At 35.5% G+C, this 21,811-nt stretch overlaps 1 protein-coding gene across 1 annotated transcript in view; it reads right to left on the bottom strand.

Moving 5' to 3' along the window:
• TRHDE (thyrotropin releasing hormone degrading enzyme) overlaps window positions 1-21,811 on the bottom strand; it is a 398,603-nt gene that overhangs the window by 176,707 nt on the left and 200,085 nt on the right. Inside the window, exons 4-5 of the mRNA XM_027107052.1 lie at window positions 16,835-16,989; window positions 13,941-14,054 (exon numbers count right to left, since the gene is read on the bottom strand). Coding sequence (XP_026962853.1) covers window positions 13,941-14,054; window positions 16,835-16,989 — 269 coding nt within the window. The remainder of the gene's footprint in view (window positions 1-13,940; window positions 14,055-16,834; window positions 16,990-21,811) is intronic.

Here is a 21,811-nt window from a genome sequence, read left to right as displayed (position 1 = left end):
GCCACAACAGTGAGAGGCCCGCGTACCGCAAAAAAAAAAAAAAAAAAAAAAAGATGAGAGCAGAGCCTGAGCCAATTCAAGAAGTGGTGAGGTGCTCACAGGCATGAAAAGAGAGGACAAACATTCTCTGGGCAGATGTGGGTTACATCAGAGCAGCCACAAGGACTCAATTTTCTTTTTTTTTAAATTTAATTTCCTTTTTTTAAATTTTTACTGTAGTATAGTTGATTTAAAATGTTGTGTTAGGTGCTTCCCTGGTGGCGCAGTGGTTAAGAATCTGCCTGCCAATGCAGGGGACACGGGTTGGAGCCCAGGTCCGGGAAGATCCTACATGCCATGGAGCAACTAAGCCCGTGTGCCACAACTACTGAGCCTGCGCTCTAGAGCCCACAAGCCACAACTGCTGAGCCCGCGTGCCACAACTACTGAAGCCCACGTGCCTAGAGCCCATGCTCCACAATAAGAGAAGCCACCGCAATGAGAAGCCCGCGCACCGCAACAAAGAGTAGCCCCCGCTCACCTCCACTAGAGAAAGCCCCCGCGCAGCAACAAAGATCCAACGCAGCCAAAAATAAATAAATTAAAAAAGTAAAATGTTGTGTTAGTTTCTGCTGTACAGCAAAGTGAATCAGTTATACATATACATATATCCACTCTTTTTTAGATTCTTTTCCCATATAGGTCATTACAGAGTATTGAGTAGAGTTCTGTGCTATACAGTAGGTCCTTATTAGTTATCTCTTTTATATATAGCAGTGTGTACATGTCAGTCCCAACCTCCTATATTTATCCTTCCCCACCTTCCGCCCTGGTATCCATAAGTTTGTTTTCTACATCTGTGACTCTACTCTTGTTTTGTGAATAAGTTCATTTGTACCATTTTTTAGATTCCACATATCTAGGAGGATGGGTCTGAATATAAATGGCTCTTTCGTTATTCCTGAGAGAAAAGACAGGAACACTGCTGCAAAATTGATGAAAGAGTCCTAGACTGTAAGAAAAATATCTGCCATTCACTAGCTGTCTAACCTTGAGCAAGTTAATCTTTTCAGACCTCAGCATCCTCATTTGTAAACATATGTGGTTGTGAAGATTAAAGATAATTTGTTCTACAAATATTTATTGAGCACCTGCTATATCCCAAATGGTATGTCTGGTTCTGGGGATAAAAAGATAGAAAAACAGGGATCCAACCTTCAGAGATTTTATCCTAGTAGAAAGAGAGACAAAGATGAAAACAAATGTTGAAATAGTACCTACTATGTGTAAAAATGGAAGTAGGTTCAGGATACAGAGTGACTACACAGAGAAGGCTGTGATTGGTTCTGCCTGGAGAAAGGAAGGAAAGCTTCTGAATTGATAGTTTGAGTTGAATCTTTAAGGGGAATTGAGTTTTCTAGGAGAATACCACAGAAAGGGGCATTTTGGACAGAAAGGAATATCTGGGGAAAACCATAGAGGTATGAAACAGCCTGACCTGTTTGGGGGACTCCAGAGTTTTGCGTGGCAGAAGGCAGGGAGTATAATGGGGTAAATGACTACTGATTAGTGCATAGAGACAGACAAGAACAGAATTATCAAGATCCTCCATGGCGAGTTAGGAAGCTAGAATTAAGAAGTGACATCACCAGACCTACATTTAGAAAGATGACTATGAATACTGGAAAGCGGACTAGAGTGAGGGGCAACTCGAAACAAAAGAGGACAATACAGCACAATTATGCAAAAATAGCACACAATATGGGCTTTATCTTTGTGATCACAAAATATTATACCATTATTTTTCTAAAATTTAGCTCAATTTTGTGATGACCAATGGTGATCCAACAAGGTATTTACTTTGAAATTCCAAAATGTATGAATCAAATATAGATTTAGACATAAATATAAACATAGGCATAAATACAGATATGTATGTAGATACACATAAAGATAACCAAATAGATACAAATATTTCCTTTTCAGTATTTTCATTAGTTTGTTTAAAGCAATGTCTTATTCCAGTTTTTAATACTGACAACATCCTCTTGAATATAGATAAAGGTACTTTTCTAATCCATAGAGTCAAATGAACAAGAATGTCTGACAGAAATTATTTGAACAATACAATCTAATTCCACACGTTTACTGATTGCTTTGTACATGCAACCTCCATATGGTAGAGGCTGGGGAAACAAACGAACTTGAGACACAATTCCTGCCTCCAAGCAACTCTCATTATGATAGGGAAGATAGACACACGTACAACTCATTCGTGCCATTTGATGGGTAACGTATTAGTAACCAGACAAAGTACTGTGGGAGTAGAGAACAGAGGGAACGTTACGGGTAAAAATGCTTTCAGTGTCTATGACCATGTTGATTCAATTTCAACTGATCTATCATAAAGAGAAGAAATTAGATATATCATTCATACTTTGTGTCTTTGGAAATCTATACTACCATGAGATGAAGCCTTTTAAGATTTCATAGGTTAAACAAAATGCCACATGAGTCATTACTAATCTGAACCCCTTGCTTGCATAAGACTAGAACAAGGATACAGATATACCTAGCATTGCATATTTTGGCTTTTTCACTCTTGTTCTTCATGACTTATTCAAATCAGGACAAATTAAAGGAGAGGAATACAATCAAAAATCCAAACAAGAAAAGCAAACATATTGGAGGAAAATATACATCAGGTTTTATCTATGTGATATGGTATCTCTGTGACGTCGCCATTATCATCTTTTGTAAACACACAACACTATGCCATATTTGTAAAAATTATAAATTATTTGGATTCCAAGTCTCTTAAAATATTAAAAGCATTTTACTATGTAATTTTATATTTCATCCTACTTTTATAAAGTTCTAACATGTCCAAAAGTATTTTAAGCTTTACTCAGTTGAAAGTTAGCTAGATGTACTTGTGAAATATGTCATTATTCAGCTGATTAGCTAACATTTTGTAGATAGCTAAATCATACTGATAAATGAAATAAAACTAAAGATGTAGTGAAAATAAGAGTTGCTTCTATATAGTATTTCTTAAAAATTAACATTTCAAAATCTCATGTTTAAAATACACATGCCTAAGATGTTGATAATCATTTTCATGTGCAGCTTGTTAAAACAGTCCACTTATATTAAAGTCAGACTTATGTAAACACACATATATGCAGTAGGCATTAAAGAATAATTTTAGAAATAATCACCATTAATGCCTATAATAAATCAAGCACTGTATTGAAAATTTTACCTCTGTTTTTCTCCACATAACCTTTTACAGTAAGTGGTACATGAACATAATTATCTGCGCAGATCTCTATTGATTTAACGTTATTCTGTGATTTCACATGAGCTTTACAATAAGTAACCAAATGTGTTCTATACGCTCTTATTTCTTTTAACTATCAACTACATTTCATTCACTGCCCAGCCACACACGCTTTAAGATGCCTTAAGTCAACGCACTAACTAAAAAAGCAATTATATCTCTATAAGACTATCTTGGATGACTTTATAAGGCTCTCATAACCCCAAATAACTCCTTGCACAGGTTTTTATGAACTGATATACTCTCAAACATGACTAACACAGAGAGAAGGTGGGTTAAATTGTGAGTCTCTTCAATGACTACATCCTTCAGCTGCCTTATGTTTTGTTTGTAATATCCAGGCTGAATGTGTCATGTCTAATATTATCCAAGATGTGACACAGCTAAGGGAAAATGCTAAGATGAAACACAAAATGTACTGCATTGTATTCAACCAGATTCTGAGCCTTCTGCATACTTACTCAAGAACCTTTAAGATATAGCAATATTGATATGGCAGAAGTCACCATCAATTAGTCACTTACATATTCATTAATTATGATAATCCTGGGTCTTACGGAACAACCTTGAATGTGCTTCAAATAATGTCAATCACAGTAATAATTATGAACAGGTTGTCTAATTACATAGTTCATTCTGATTCTAGCAGCCCAAAAAAATCACTGTGAACAATCACCATATGCCATGTGCTTTTATATAACCCTCTTAAAATGTTCATATCATATATTTTTTCAGATTTCTTGACATTTTTTCCTTCTGTTTTCCTTCAAACACTTATCCAATGTAGTTTTATATACTTTTAAGCTCAATATCCTTTTTTTTTTTTGCAGTACGCGGGCCTCTCCCGTTGCGGAGCACAGGATCCGGAAGCGCAGGCTCAGTGGCCACGGCTCACGGGCCCAGCCGCTCCGCGGCATGTGGGATCTTCAGGGACCGGGGCACGAACCCGTGTACCCTGCGTCAGCAGGGAAGCCCAGCTCAATATCCTTTTTATTTCAATGAATGAGTTCTTATATAGACATAGAAACTGCTTATAATCTTTCATAAATTGTTTGTTGCCCATAATTTCTTTTTTTTTGTTAACTTTTGACCAGAATTCTATTATTTGAATTCCTCATAGATGCTATACTTTGGGTTAAATGCTGAGAAATGATGGTAAATAAACAGTCCTTAACTGATGAAGCATATTGTTTAGTGGGGGAGATTTACTTCCTCTTCTTTGCTAATTAACATGAACTCGTGCCCACTCTTGTACATGTCACTTCAGCATCCTCTGCATAGAGAGGTAAGCTTCTTCACCTTTTCAATAATCCTATCTCTACTTTGGCAGTAAGAATCTTTTCCTCTATCTCTATGCTTAATTGTTTTGAGTAGCTGATAAGACGTTTCAATAAAATCAAATTTGCCAGTTTTTTTTGATACTCACACACCTGTTTCTCACATCCATCACGAGAAGTTGCTAATATTTTCAGACAAATCAATAATAAGCTAACAACGCCCTATAATATTTGATTGATAAAATGTAATCCAGAGTATTTTTAAACACACACTGACTAATCATCTTAAACAGATTCAATTTCTACTTAAATCCTAATAGAAACTTTCTTATACCATTCAGGTCTGGAATAATTCCAAAAATAGGCTAGCCAACTCCCAGAAGTCATTAACATGATTACCAAGTAGCTAGTTTATTTTATGTTATTTTAATTTATGAAATAAATAATAATTAAAATGACCTTAATTCTGTAACAAAATTTTTATTAACTTGATAATGAAATTTATTAAATAACATATTTGATAATTTAATTTTAATATTTAGTGATATAAATGATCAGTTAGTTCATCAAATAATCTAGCTAAATAAAACTTTACACTTGTTGCCAGATCACAGAAGTCTGTATTTTTCCAATGAAAATAAAAAGCACTAATTTTTTCAAATTTAAAAGATTTACTAACTCATAACAAACAACTCCAGAATACATAGAGTGCTATGGCCCAAAAAGTTAACCAATTCAGAAAGGAAACTCCACATTTATTCCCAGACCCTATATATTACTGTATCTCAAAGTAAGCTACTATAACATTTATAGACTGATTATAAAATTAGCAAAGAAAATCTTTATTACTCAGAATGCAAAATCTGGACTAGCGATCTATTTATAACGTGCAAAAATATTAAAATATTAGCATTCCAAAGTCATTCTGAAATGGAACAGGTATACTCAAAAGTATTATGTGAAGGCAATTTCTTTGCTCTTATTAATTTTTAATATGTGATTCACAAGATACTCCACTGGAAAACATATTTTCGACCCTAAAAATAATACCATTATACTTAAGTACCTAAAATTAATAGTAATATTTGTTGTAAGAAGAAGAAAAATATCTTAGAGTTTTAAAACTATTCTGTGACAAAAACAGTACAGGTATTTCATACATATTTTGAAGATGGAGAAACAAGATCACACAGCTATTAAGTGTCAAAAATCTGAGACTTCCTTGGTGGTCCAGCAGTTAAGACTTTATGCTCCCAACGCAGAGGGCATGGGTTCGATCCCTGGTCAGGGAACTAAGATCCTGCATGCCACACAGTGTGGACAAAAAAAAAAAATTAATCCACGGGATGGGTAGAAATAAGGAATTGAACTTCATTCTAGGAAACTGTAAAGTAGCATTACTCGGACAAAAAATAATTTAACTTAATTGGTAAAATAGATCTATGAGACTTTGAGGACATTGATGTTCATACTCATCTGTGGTCCCCATCTCTAACAGAGACACTTGCAAAGACTGGGCCTCCAAAAAATGTTCATTACATAATGAAAAATGAGTGAGTCAATATAGATTAATCCCTGGAAATATTTTATAAATTAGGGGCCCTAAAAATGCCAGCAAAATGCTTAGCAACTAATAGAATAATATCATTTTGTTGTGAGAAGCCAAATTATTTTCAGGCCTAGGAAGTGATATAAACCATTATCTCTCAGAAGAAGCCAAAGATTCCAAGAAAAGCACCTTATGGTCTTAAAAAGTAAGACAAAGAAACACGGAGAGTTTTTACTTTTAATTAGTCATCTTCAATATTGTATTGTGTTTAATGTCCTTCAAATTGGACTGATCAAGTGGATAGTCGGGAAGAGAATGTAATTAATGCCAAGTTTTGCTCTTTAGGAGCAATCGAACTAACCCTCTCTTTAATCAGAAAACTTGGGAAATAAATAAGAAATAGATGAAAATATCCCACCATCACCACAAGCACCACTACAACCAAAAGTACAAAAATATTTTTTTTAAAGCACTTATCTTCCAAGCAAAGCTGTGAAGCTTAGGGAAAGAACAGAACTTAACTGAGCAGAAAGATACTCAAATTCTAAATAAAAATAAATAGCTATTGTAAATCTAAGCAAATATTAGAGAACATGTTTGATCCATGTAATATAAAAATAATAATACGTAGCTAAATCTTCTTCCTGTTCCATTATTTGGCTAATCCTCTGAGACTTACTATGCTAAATTTTATTTTCCAAACGTATCTATGAATATGAACAGTCTGATTGAGATTATGGATCTGTGTTTTTGAGCTACTGCATAAACAAAACAACTTCTGACAGAGCATGGTTGGTCAACTAAGAGCAAAAAAAAAAAAAAAAAATCCTCAATCTACCCACACCTTCTAACTGAAACCACCACACTAAAGATAAAATACAGTTGTATAAGAAGCTGATATATAGCAGGTCTCTGCTAATAAGCCATGAGGTTTATTCCATAGAAATTAGCAAAGTGAATGTCTCATTTTGGGTACTTGATAATTCTTTGAATGAATTAATTAAACAGCATGAATGAAATGTATAACTGAATGGAATGGTAAAAAAGTGGCAGCAATCCATCAAACTAGTTTATATAAAATTAATGTTAACAGCACTCAGGAAACACATCACTGAACTATAAATAAAATCTTGAGAAGAGAAAATTTTAAATGATTAAAGGAGTTAATTGGACACAGGTGGATTTGAAGTAGGTACTTAGAGAAAAGCATCCCCACATATCTTCATTTTTAAAGACAAATATGACAAAGATAACACTCCAATCATTAGAAAGAACTTTATTTCATTAGTCCCAGGGAAAGGTAAAAAGCTAAAGATATAAATAGTTTCAAAAGGGCTTACTTAAAACTGTGAACGGCAGATCCACAGAGGTTATTCAGCTCAGTGTCAAAACATGTTCTACCCCAAATCATCTTTTTGGACTCATGGTTGAAGAGAGCTGCCTGAGTGGTGGCCTGCATGGTAGTGTAGCCATTACCACACTCTCAGACTCTTAAGAAAAATGACAGCAAAGATGCGTACTCTCAAGATACCTAGCAGAAGGTCTTACTCTATTTCACAGCGAATTAGCATACGTAAAGTGTTTAATGTTACACAGTAAATGCTACGTAAGCCTTTATTATTGCAAGTGTTACTGGAGTAACTGAAGCAAAATCTTCATCAACCTCAAATTATTGCTTTTTGCTTTCTCTTGACAGGAAGCTCCTTTACATTTTTTGATTCATATCACTTGAACTCACTACTTTCATTTATCACATCCTTGTCTAGCAACAGCTGAACAGTGTTGAAGTAACCTTGATGAAATGGAAGAAAAAAAAAAGTCCCATAAAGTGTTATGGACTGAGACAGTCACTCCTTGTTTAGAAATGAGTGTGTCGTAATATCTTTTAAAGCATATAGCTGCCTGGTTAAGGATGATTAATAATTATAAAAATAATGAATTATTCTTTGGTTGTCCTCTTAGTCCCCAGCTTTCCTTTTTGGTTGTATTCATGTTACAGATTTTGCAAAGCAAATTCTCTTTAACATATCTGAGATGATACTGAATGATACCAAGTGTTGAACAATTCATGTATCATAAGAAGATAAACGTTTTTACTAAGCGTGGTAAAAGGGACAGATTACACTGGTATAATCAGCTATTGCAAATCATAAGTATTTGAGAACAATGATGTCTAACAGAACATTTCATCATTTTGATATAAATTTTTGGCATCATCAATTTTTTTGTTTATCAAGTGATGTCTGACCATTTTTAGCAAGTTGGAATATTTTGCTTGCAAACTGCTCTTACCTAAAAAGGGAATGAATGGGTTAACTTTTCCTATATTATTTCTAGATATGAGAAAGGATAGCGTTGCATTATTGTTAGGCTCCAGGTTCAGAACAGTTTTCTTCTTAGGAAGTGTCTAATCCTGTCAATTTATTGGTTACTTTTGAAATTCCTAAGGAAATGCAGAAAGACCTTGACACCATGCAAACCTGAACACAGTCTTCGGAAGAAATACTTTATTCTGAAGAGAATGCTCATTTATCTTTTATCTCCAAGTTTAAAATATACAAAACCTGAAACAGTGTCTTTCTGAATATAAATGGCTTTTTAAAAAATCATCCTTTAAGAACATACATGGGGCTTCCCTGGTGGTGCAGTGGTTGAGAGTCCGCCTGCCGATGCGGGGGACACGGGTCACGGGTTCGTGCTCCGGTCCGGGAAGATCCCACATGCCGCGGAGCGGCTAGGCCCGTGAGCCATGGCCGCTGAGCCTGTGCGTCCAGAGCCTGTGCTCCACAACGGGAGAGGCCACATCAGTGAGAGGCCCGCGTACCGCACCAAAAAAAAAAAAAAAAAAAAGTTGATGTTTTCAGCACAAAGAGAAATGACTTGCGAGGGGTTCGGAGGGAAGAGTAAAGGGAAAGCATAAAGAAGAAGTCTATTTTGAAGACTGTGACCCCCAGGAGACCCAAGTGAGCACCCCTTCTACTTTTCTTCTAGTCTTTCAATGTAAATGTCACTTTTAAGCTACTGAGAAGGATCAAAAATACCATAGACCCTTGGGACTAGCCATCAGAAGCTTTTAAAATGTTCACATTCAATATGTCAGTCATTTGAGAATAAAACATCATCTACCAGGTTGAAAACAATTGGATCACCTTCTAATTTACTGATTTCTCAGGAGCAGAATATTATATGTGGATTTTTTATAATAGACAAAATACAACTCTATGGAAAATCACATATATATGATGTATGTGTATATACACATTTATTTGGTATTCAGTATTTATAAAGTAAGATTCTAAAATAAATATTTAATTCCCAAATGGTCTATCTTTGACACCATAGCCCTCCTGGGCAAATATATTTTGATATTGATGAATTATAGGCAATAGTACCAATGTACCAACTACTGTTGAAGTGTATATTAACTAACTTTGAAAAGCATGTGAAAGCTTTCTTCCCTACAGACATTAAATCAAAGATGGACTTAAGACATGAACAGCTGAACAAGTAAAATATTAACCAAAACAATTTTTTCTCTCTAATTTTCTACTTTCCCCTCTCTTGAGTACTAGAGTGTTTATTATTGTTTAGAATAATTAAGCAGTATATCTTTACATTTAAACTGGAAAAAAACTGAATTCAATAAACTCTGTATCTATTTCAGTTCACCAATGATTTTCTCAACTTCTTTTTGAATAAAAACAAAATAATCTAAGAAGTAAAGGTAATTTTATTGCAATGCCTATTAAATTTAGCAGGCAATTTTTGTTGGAGCACGTTAAAATGATACTGAGTCTAATGGCAGAATTCATTTTTGCTATTTTAGTCCTGCCCATGATAAAAACAATTGAGAACATTTATCAAAGTTTTGGGCAACACACTTTGAGATATCCTAAGTATTTAGCATAATGAAGTTTAGTTGCATGATTCTCTATTAATAGTTATCTTTATGCCCAGGTATGTGCCCTCATAAAAATTCAGGAAGAATTCCCAGCCTGCAGACTTTATCAGTGTATAAAGTTATTGCTGTGTAAATCTCCTTTAATCCCAAATTATTTAATAAAAGAACATACACTCATGTTGAATAATTCTCATTATAGCAAGTACGTCCTTACAAGGCTACATTCAGGAAATTAAAGGTTACACCTATCATACAGATACAAATTATAGTGAAAACCTGTGCAATATGCACCAGGGATATGATTTTGCCTGCATCGGCATCAGGTCTGTAAAAGAAGGAGTTCTTCGTGGTATCATTTTACTATTCATCCTTTTCCTGTATTGAAGCTCTTTTATTATAGACTTTATCAAATTTAAATGATAAAGAATTGTTGAAGAATAGTAACTAGGCAGCATGAGTCTTTTCTTTTCTCCCTTTGGACGGCCATCAACAGCATACTGTAACTTAATCATCCAATAATGTTGTCATTAACAACCAACTTTGATCAAATAACATCAAGCAAAAGGACTACTCAACCTATGAAATCTAACCCCAGCCCTGAGCTGAAGAAGTTGCTTCTGTTGATCTTGACACTTCTGTTTGATGAATGAAACATGATATAAGGCTTATGTTCCTATAGAATAGTCCACATTGCCAAAAAAGATAAGCATTGATTTGGGGAGACTGAGTCTAGATACAAAGATTACAGAAAACTTTTTGTAATCTATACATAATTGTTAGAAATCTAGGGTGTCAAAATAGATTACTAGGGTTGGAAATGTTAGGGTATTTATACATAAAATCAATGCCCCTTTGTAATGGAGCATTTATTATTTTCCAGGTCCATGATACCTACTCACATTTGTATAGCGGTTCATGCATTTCAAAGACCTCCGAAGTTATTTTATCTTCACAAAAATTATGTGTGCTTACCAAGTCAGTATAATGGCCCCCATTTCTCAAATATTAAGGGTGAGTCAAAGAAGTGAAATGCCTTTCTTGGAATCTGAATTTCTTCTTGCCTATCCATTTCCTGACCTTGTATCATACTACCTGTAAAGGCCCATATCTATAAAATAGTATACTTGATCAGTTTATTGGGGAACAAAATTTCATAGTAGTTTTTATTCCATGTAGTGTTTTTAATGTAAAAACTGATTATTGCTTTAGCAGAAACTGACTGTAGACACATACACACACATATATACAACCTAAGACAGTTAAGCAGGCTACACAAGTATACTATCCTAAATCAGAGCAAGAGCTTCCTTAACAATAACAGTGTAATTCTGGGCTTCCTTATTGCTATTCCATCGAAGGTAGACTGTCATAGTGATCTCCCTAGCAAACTGAAATTGTATTTCAGTGCTTGAGCCTTGGTGTCTAAAAATAATTAAAGCACTGTTTTTGAGATTAGAGGCAAAAGAGGTCAGCTTCCTGAATTTCTTTACTTCTGACACAAGCCTGACTTCTGGTTTTTCTAATTTAGGCTAAGTTCTAGTGAAGCCCAAGCCTTGTTCTCCTGGGGGAGTTTCTGTGCATATCACAACAGTATGAGTTACTGCTAACACAGCCATCACTCTTGTTCCTTCTAGTATTTCTTTCACTCTTTTGCTGATGCCATTATGAAAAATAGTGCTGACACAGCCTTAAAGTCACTTAATATCCTTTCTTACTTATGTGGCTAACTTAGTCCTAAAATTTTGTTTGCAAAGAAGATATTAACGATCCTTGGAGGAGAATTTGTTTAGAGTCTCTTCTTACAGGTTTTATAAATTTAATATATTGAGGTACTCTACAACCTAAATTGAAAAAACTACTAAAAAAGCAAAAGCAGCCAATGATCAGACAGTATTTGTAATCTTTAAAATCCGAACATAAAGAGACCTAAGACCTGTTTTCACTATTGCCTAATTAACTGTGATGGACCTTATTCTTTCATTTCTTAGTTTAATCCATCATTAATTGCTATTTTTGATTATAACATATGGATTAATATCTTACCAGCTCAAGGTTTTTATACTTCCAGTGCATGGTATGTATTCTGTTAAGGACAAAGTCTCAGATGTGTTATTTACACTCTATATTCATTTTCAATATTTCTTATAAAATTGTTCTCCATTTATAACTTAACTGATAAAGATAATGAAGGAATATACAAAATTATTCAAAGACAAAATCCAGTATGAGGACATTGAAACTTGGGATTCACTGCCATGCTAAAACCATTAAAAGCTGTCAGTTTTCACCTCTAGTATAATTCTGTTGATTCCTTTTTAACCTAAGATGTATTTTTATAATGATGAATAGAAAGGATTTTGTCATAGATAGCTGAATGAGCTGAAAAAAAAGAAAAAGCTTACCTATATGAGTAACATGCCGTTTGTAATACTAACATCTTTTAATATTGAAACATAATAGAATTATAAATCAGTAATAATCCACAGCATAGTGAAAATTAAATGATAATTTTAAACAAATTTGGTTGAAAGTCAACTAAAAACCAAAATATATTTTTACAAATATTTCAATATCCTTAAACATTTCAGTTTTCAAATTTCATATTTGTTTAAAAATTACTTAATTATATTGATGGTATTGATGATTTTTCTTCAAAGTTCTTTAAAGGCATTTTTAATTAATTTTAATGCCATAATAAAACAGTTCAAATAAGATTTTTTAAATTGTATAATATATAATGCATACCTAGATACATAAGGCTAAGTAAAATTAACTCACACATTTGTGCAAATGAACCATGCTGCCTTTATAAAATATAAGCAAAACTGGATAATTCAAACATATCAATATGATATTACAATTGTAACATTTCTTCTGAGATATGTAAGATCACCTTTCTTACTCAGCAGGAGTTGGCTGAATTTATGCTAGAGAAGTTATATCATGACTTACAGACATCTTTATATTTTGCCTTGGTTTAAATACTATTCAGATCATACTTGTAATCATGACAGATAACTAGATAATCACATAATAATTTAAACATCAAAAAAGAGTGGTGTGAAATAAATATATATTATCACTCATGCTATGTCACAGGTGAAAGCTTTTGAGCTTCTGGAAGTTGACAAGTGTCAGTACTTTGCAACTTTTACGTAGTGCCACTTAAAATAAATTTAAAATTCAAGTTCCCAAACAACATATACCCTGGGTTCTACTCCATAATAACATAGTCACTTACTGATTAATGGAAGCTTATACTAAATGAAAAACATATTAAATGACATATAGAAATCATACCCTCCCTCCACTTTTTCTTCTAGGATGCTCTAGAACATCACTGCTTAAGGTACAACAAATCCTACTTCAGGTTCAGACGTACAGGTATGGGTATAATGTGTAGAGCTCTTTATAGTGACCTCTTATTAAATCATTTAATCCTAAAGTAAAAACAGCAATAATGCATCAAAAATTTTAGCTAATTTTTGAGTTCATCACATTGAAGAAATATTATGTTCTCATTTTTCTGTATATTGAAACATCCTATATACTTAAAATATAACTCATTGGTTACTGTTACCTTCTCTATTTTAAGGGATAATTTATCTTTGTTATCAAATACTGCAATCTAAAATATTTCTATTTAGAAAACTTGTACCATTTTGAAATCAGCATATAACCAATCAGATTCTATTTAGTTCTAATAAACAAAAATATTTTGGAATAGTACTGTTTACATTTTGGGTTACTTTTCCTTTTATTGGATAGCTAACTTTTTTTTTTTCATGCATCGGTTGGTATTTTCAGTCACATCTGATGATAAGATAAGCCCAATGTAACACAGGATCAACCTTTCACTTAGAGTTCCAAACAATTAAAAAGTGCACTTACCATGTTCCAGCCGGGGTAGAGGTAGTCTGTACCAACAAACTCAAAGTAGTGAGCAAATCCCTCCTTCAGCCACACATCTTCCCACCACACAGGAGTCACGAGGTCACCAAACCACTGCCGTGACAAATGAATGGGCATCAGATAAAATCGCGTCTATCCCAGAATTATTTTATCTAAAAGTAAATGTATTAAACTATGATTGTCACAACTGGAATTCATTCCCCAATTGATTTTGTGGTCTTAAAATACGTTGTGGCAACACCATTGATTTATTTGACTACTTGGATGACACTAATTTTCTATAAATGCATTCAGGGAAGAACAAAAATAAAATGTTCAAGGAACACAACAAGAAGATTTAACCTGGAGAAGAAAGAGCTCAGGGTAAAAAAACTGACAACAGCTGTCTTCAAATATTTGAAGACCTAGTATATAGAAGAAGAAAAGGCTTGGGTCTTATGGCCCTACAGGGGACAAATCAGTATTAATGGATGGAAATTAGGGTTGTAGATTGGTAGACATTGCTAAAAATGCAGGAGACCCTCTAACAGACTGAAATGGATGAAGATGGAAAATACTACCTCGAGAAGTGGTGAGCTCATCACAGGAAGTACCGAAGCAGCGCCTTCCAGTGGCAGAGGCAATTCACAGACGACATCGGCTGATTGAAGGAACTAATAAAGGCTTTAAGATGCTCCACACCTGACTCTCCATGATTCTATGATAATGAGGGTTGGACCAAAAAAGTCTCTAAGATCCCTTCAGGAAAGTAATGTTGTAATTTATAATTGGTGTTTTGATTAGATCTGGATACATTACTCTGAAATCCTTGCTGAGTTCACCAAAGCTTAAAGGAATTCTTTTTTCATTAAAAAACAAAACAAAACAAAACAAAAAAACATTATACGCGGGAACTATCCTACAGACTTGGGATTTAATGATGAAAAGTCAGACAATGTCCCTTCTCAGGCAGCTGACACTTTATTGTGGAGGAAGGGACAATTAGATGAGATAGAAAATAAAAAATAGGCAAATGAACAATACAATTTCAGATCTTATTAAAGTGTGATAGGAATGGAGGATGGGTCACTTTAGACTGTAAAAACAAAAAGATTCTCTCTAAGCAGATGACATTTGAGCTCAGACTTTAATGATAAGAAGAAGCCATGAGAAAGCCTCAGGCAAGAGGATTATAGGCATTTGTAAGTAACCCTTAGTGTGAAGACTGTAAGTGGGAGTGAGTTATTTAAGAAGCAGAAGGAAAAGGCAGTCAGACAAGTATCAGATCATAGCTTTACAGCTTTAGGAGCTAGAGGAAAGAGCTTGGTGGCTGAGCATTTCAATATTAATAAAGTATCACTTACTCAAGAGGATCTCTAATAGAAATACAAAGAAGAGATAACTCTGAATATGCTGATGACCACAAAACAAATGATATTTAAAACATTTTCTGTTCTTGATCAGAAAGTAATGTTTCTTCTCCCTTAAACTGAAAGCCTGTCTTAAGAATTGTGACAATAAACAGGTGAGGAGAAAAGGTAATGTAGAAAATAATTTGGCAATGATAGTGGAAATTATTATGTGTTTCTCCCAGCTTCTGGCTCATTTCCGCATAGTAAGTAGCCGAGCACCACTAAGCTAGAACAAGAAATTAACTGAGAATCTGGAACAAATGAAATCCAGTTCTAGAAAAAATTATCAGTGTGTTCTTATTGCAACAGAACTCTACATGTAACTCGTTTCTAGGAACGTTCAAAAGGACATTGATTTGCGTCAAAGAATTGTATGTTTAGCTGGAAACCATTTTTAGCACAATAGAGGAGCCCTGGTTATCTCTGCAATGGACCCCCTTAAGTCTCTGCAGCAAGGAACACATGCCCAAGCTGACCAGCATGACAGGTACCAACGTCTACAGGTTCACTGCAGAAGGCTGACATACAGGTAAAGGGTCATATGGCCTAGAACAATTTATCATGAAGTCCCTATTCATGTATTGTCATTTAGCTGTTCAGCCTCTTTTACTAACAACATTTTCCACCTCAATCTTTCTTAAGGTTTTCAAGCTTTTTAAAAAGATTTTGGGTTGGTAACAAATTGAAGTTGTACAGTATCACACTGTGATTTCTGGTGTTTTCACTTAAAAACCATCCATAGTTTCTGGTAATCAGGACAAAGATTGCTTTTTATTAGCACAAACGTTTATTTTCAGTTATTTTTTTCGCTAGAATCAAGATTTTAATAAGCATTGTGAAATCTCTGTAATACCTTCTGCTCATTGTAAGAAAGTACATAAAATCAAAATGAAATTAATTTTGTCTTAGCTTCATGATAAAGCTGGCTAATTTACATATGAATTTCTAAACATGTCAAGACAAAAAAAAAATCAATCATTTGAGAACAAAGAGGCTGTCGCAGAGTTAGTGAAAGACTTCCTAAGTGTCTGTGTGATGGGAGAAGGGGAATAACAAATTGATTTCAGCAAAAGCAAATTTTGACATGTACACAAAACTCAGCTGCATCTTTCAGCAATGCAATAAATCATTGCCATCACTGCACTCTCCATATATACACACCAATAATCACAAGAAAATACAGCAAGGTTGACAAAGAATAGTGAGTGGATAGGGTCTCCAAAGAGGCTGCTGGGTAGCAGTGCCATCTCACTCCTCAACTAAACTGAATGACAGTTACTTATTCAATATGATCCGTGTGTTTGCTTTCGTTTGTGCCGTCACTTGAGAACAACCTATCTTCCAAAAAGAACTACATGGTGCTCTATACAATTAAAACTTAATTGGGAGGATAATAACTTAGCTCCTAATCTAAGTATCTGAAATCATTCTACATTCTCGATAGTTTGCAATTATACTTACACCTGATCCTTTTTCTCATACCTGGTGACATATCTCATGAACAATGACCATGGTGACATCCAGCAAATAAGAAATAGATGAAACACTGGGATCCAGCAGTATTCTTTGTTCCACAAAAATACTTAGTCCCCAGTTCTCCATAGCAGCATACGGATGCTTAGGCACAGCTAAAAGATCTAGAAACAGAATAAAACAATTCCAAAGGCTTTAACAAACATGTCAGATTCTAAATTCATGTCCGACAAAAGTCCAGAAATCCTAATTAGAAGAAATACTTGTTCTTTCTCGGTAATTTTTTTTTTCTAAATTAAACTACCTGCCATTTCTACGTGACAGCAGAAATATAGGCTATCACTGTAAATGCTGGCCATATCCATCCATCACAGTTCATTTTCAGACCCAGTGCTGTAGGAGGTTGGAAGTATCAGCGCCATTATTGATGGGCCTGTCCTAATAAGTTGCAGAAAGTCAAGGAAACCAAATGCAGCAGGAACCTACAGAGTCAAAAGGCATCGTGCCTTCTAATGAAAATATATTCAGCTCAGTGCAGTAAATGCTGTACTCTTGCTTTTACCTCAATATTGTTCAAAAGAAAATATCTCACATCAGTTTAAAAATCCAACATATCATATTTCTAATTGCTTAATTCTAATGTATTTTTTGAGTTTTGTTAAAAATAAAATATTACATGTAAATATAGCTCAGATAGAGAAAACTAAAAAAGTAGATGTAGTGTCAAAAGGACTATTGAGGGGGGCTTCCCTGGTGGCGCAGTGGTTGGGAGTCCGCCTGCCGATGCAGGGGACACGGGTTCGTGCCCCGGTCCGGGAGGATCCCACATGCCGCGGAGCGGCTGGGCCCGTGAGCCATGGCCGCTGAGCCTGCGCGTCCAGAGCCTGTGCTCCGCAACGGGAGAGGCCACGACAGTGAGGGGCCCGCGTACCACAAAAAAAAAAAAAAAAAGAAAAAGGACTATTGAGGGAACCTGCAGACTGGTTCTGGCCCTGCCTCCACCATTAATTAAATATATGACATCAGTAAATCACTTTAATTTCTCAAGACCACAATTCTCTAACCTATAAAATAAGGTTATTGGACGTCATGATCTCTCAAATCCCTTCCAGCTCCGAAAATCTATGATTAGGTGATTCTAAGATTTGTGCTTATTTTAAAAGGTTGTAGAGGTATTATCAGCGTTTGCTTAAGGTGACACAGTAAGTACATGCTTTGATGCACTCCCTCTGCTCAAACACATAGCAATGTTAAGTAAAATATTAAAAGGAAAAACTGAAAATCATCTCCAGGCTTGAAAATAAACCTCTCCATGGACCAGAAATGGTACATAAATGCAAAGCAGTGATTGCATGTGAAGCCACGGGCAGTGGCATTTGGGAACTGGATCCAGCAGGATTCACCGGAGCCAAAGGCATCTAAGCCAAGCTGATAACTTGTTGCCAGAGGCTGACGTAGGGCATGCATGTGCAGAAGGACTGAATATAGCTGGTGCTCAGTGCTGCTTGGGAAAGCTAGCAAGCGGCAATGTAAGGATTCGAACCCAGGCAACCTGGCTCCACTTTCCCATGTAAACCCTGGACTAACTCCCTAGGATGCTAAGAAAATAATGGTACAAAAATGTTTGCTGCAGTATTCTTTGTAAGAATGAAAAGAGAAAACTGCAAGCCTTTCACCGAGATAACTGACAAACTGTGAAATAATTCTAAAAAGCAATACCATACAACAACTGAAATAGTCTTACCACTAGATTCTAACACTACATGTATCAACACGGATAATCTGAAAAACATAATGTTGAGGGAACAGATAAGGTGTAGAATGGCCCTTACCATATACTACTTAAAAACAAGCAGAAGTACCATAGATTGCAAATGGATACTCACACATCCACTCAGACAGACAGTAGTGGTAAAATGCACACACAGTCACACACATATAGGAATGATAAACACCAGATTCAGAATTATGATTGCTTCAGAAAAGAAAGAAGGAAGAAGGAATGAGGGACAGTCTCTTAGGTTCCTGGAGCCAATTTCAACATGTGTGCATGTGGGGCAGGGACGTGGGAGAGTTTGTCCCACACCATCTATAAATAATTCTTGGATTCCAACAGAGTGACCCAGTATTCAACTCAATTCCGATACCATCTACCCAAAGATAGAATCAGATTCCACAGGTTAAGGGTTCAGTCCTACAACACTGCACCCTCCATCCCTACTTCAGAAACCAGTCCCAAGCCCAGGCTGTTACCTGTGCTTCTGACCTATGGACTAAAGATAAGTCAAGTATGGCCCCTGTATCCACTACATGGAAACATGACAGCTTAACAGAAAAAATAAAGAAAGAATAAAAAGTCCTGTGAAAGAGAGAGAAAACAGATTTAGTTGGAGAAGTTCTTGAAAGAGATAGTATCTGAGTTGGACTTCCAAAGATAAATAGGATTTCGACAGGCAGACAGAGGTACTATATGCATTCATTTATACAAGTATGTATTTATTGAGCATCTCTTTTGCTCAATACAAGCATTGTTTGTTCCGTCATCCAAGCTCCTTGCTCCCTGCTCTCATGTCACTTAGATTTATTTTTGGGTGTGTGTAGGAAGAGGAGGTTAATTAACAAGTAATAAATGAATGAAAGAAATTTAGTAAATGATAAATGCTACCAAAAAATAATTGAGTAAGACAATGATTGACTGGTAGGGTGAAATGGGTGGAGTGTGGTCAAAGCAGGCATCTCTAAGGTAATCACATCTCACCTGAGATGTGAATAATGGTAGAAGCTAGCTGTCTGAAGATCTGTGGAAGTATTGATATATTGTTCTAAGAAGAGTGGACAAAAAATGCACAGGTCCTAAGGAGGAAATGAGGCTAGCATATTGGATAGAATGAAGGTTGGTGTGGGTGAAGCATATAAAGGAGAAGAGTATAGTTGTGAGAATTATACAAAGTGCAAGCACATAACAAATAGACATACTTCTACTTAAGATTTTACCTTGAGACCTTCCTTAAATATGAACAAACCAGGCAATAGAACAACATTGCGCCAACTCTGCCTGCCACCAGCAGATGGCAATAGCAGTAGCAGGTCTGGGGCCATTTACTTGTAGGAACACGGGGACTTATGGACAAGCCTGTTGCAAAACAGAGGCACTTCTGTTTGCTGGAGTTCTCCAAGAGCCGAGAGTAGTCAGGTCCCCAAGACTGAGTCAACAAATCAGGCCGCACACTGGAATATGGAGTGGCTCAAATGGCACGGAGAGAAAATTCTAGACATGGGCCAGATGCGAGTCTAAGAGTTTGGAATAAAGAAGGTACAGCCAGGGGCAGTCATCAGACAGCAAAAACCTGACTAGCAGCCTAAGCAGGTGTGGTGAGGGGGCAGCTGAAGGCTGGTGCCAATGATCTCAGGCAATGGTGACCTAAGTAGGCAGCTGGTGACAGGTTGGTTTCCAGAGGTCTAAGGGCAGAGAAGTCAGACCCGAGTAACAAAGCTGTACTTCAGCCAGACAAAGACTCTTGAGCAAATGGAGTCAGATTCAGATAAAGTGATTGAGAACAGAGTGAAACACAGAGGGATCAAGCACAGGAGGCAGCTTCTCAGATGCTCACAGGCTTAACAATAGATACAGGGAACCATGTCTATGGATGGCAGAAGGAAAAAAAAAAGAAAATTTTAAAAATTAGATTACGCTACTACAGACATAATAACCTTCTATCAAAGTACTGAAGAAACCTGGATTTTGTTCTAACAACTATTGAGGGATAATTTAACTGTGTCTCTCTGCTCTATACCTTTATCTCATAAACAGTTCTATATTTTGAGAATACCTTCAGGAGGCATATATCCACATAAAGACTTGTACACAAATGTTCATAACAGTTTACTTCCAATACACCCAAACTGGAAATAATTCCAATGTCCATCAATAGATGAATGGATAATGTGTGGTATATCCATACAATAAAATGCTGTTCAGCAATAAAAAGAAATGAGCTATCAATACGTGCTGCAACGTGGATGAGCCCCAGAATAGTTATACTGAGTAAAAAGGAAGAAAAAATATATATGTTGTACGATTCATGTCACTTACATAAGATTTTAGAAAATGCAAATTCATCTATAATGTCAAAAAGCAGATCAGTAGTCACCTGGGGACACAGATAGGAGGGATTAAAAATAGCAACAGGAAAGAAAGAATGTCTCTGTGTACAACTGAGTCACTTGGCTGTACGGCAGAGATTGGCACAGCACTGTAAATCACCTATACTTTGATTAAAAAAATAAATTAAAAAAATAGCAACAGGAAACTTTTGGGGGTGATGGATAGGCTCATTATGGTGATGATTTCATGGGTGTATACATATCTTAAAACATCAAATTTTACACTTTACATATGTGCAGCATACTGCATGTCACTATACCTCAATGAAGCCGTTAATACCTTCAGTAACTGAAATATTCTTTTGCTTAACTTTGAAGATAATAAGATTTATTTACAATGAATTAAATTGTCTCAATTTTTGCAAAATAATTTGTCATGAGGCTATATCCATTAACGTGTGCAACCACAACTCTTTAATATGCCTTGAAAACAGAAGTAAGAAAAGTCAAATGTTTCAGAGTCAAATTTACTTGGAAATTAAAAGAAAATCCTGGATAAAATTATGCATAGGAGTCTGCTCCCAATTAATTACGCTAGTCCTAAAACTATAGGCAGATAACAAATATTCATATAATACTAGTGAATGTGATTACATAAATCACCATGAAAATCTGACTTTCTCTACTTGTTCCCTTCAGTGCACTAGAATTTACTTTCTATCTTTAACACTACATTGAAACAGCTGTCGCTAACTAAGAGCACAAAATCTCATGGAGACCTCTGAGTTCTTACCTTTTTTTTTTTTTTTTTTTTTTTTTAGTACGCCGGCCTCTCACTTTTGTGGCCTCTTCCGTTGCAGAGCACAGGCTCTGGACGCGCAG

The sequence above is a fragment of the Aethalodelphis obliquidens genome, unplaced genomic scaffold (genome assembly GCF_003676395.1).
Source record: "Aethalodelphis obliquidens isolate GAN/ISIS:26980383/991018 unplaced genomic scaffold, ASM367639v1 scaffold8, whole genome shotgun sequence".
Classification (NCBI taxonomy): Eukaryota; Metazoa; Chordata; class Mammalia; order Artiodactyla; family Delphinidae; genus Aethalodelphis; species Aethalodelphis obliquidens.
This window is presented reverse-complemented; position numbering and strand designations above follow the sequence as displayed.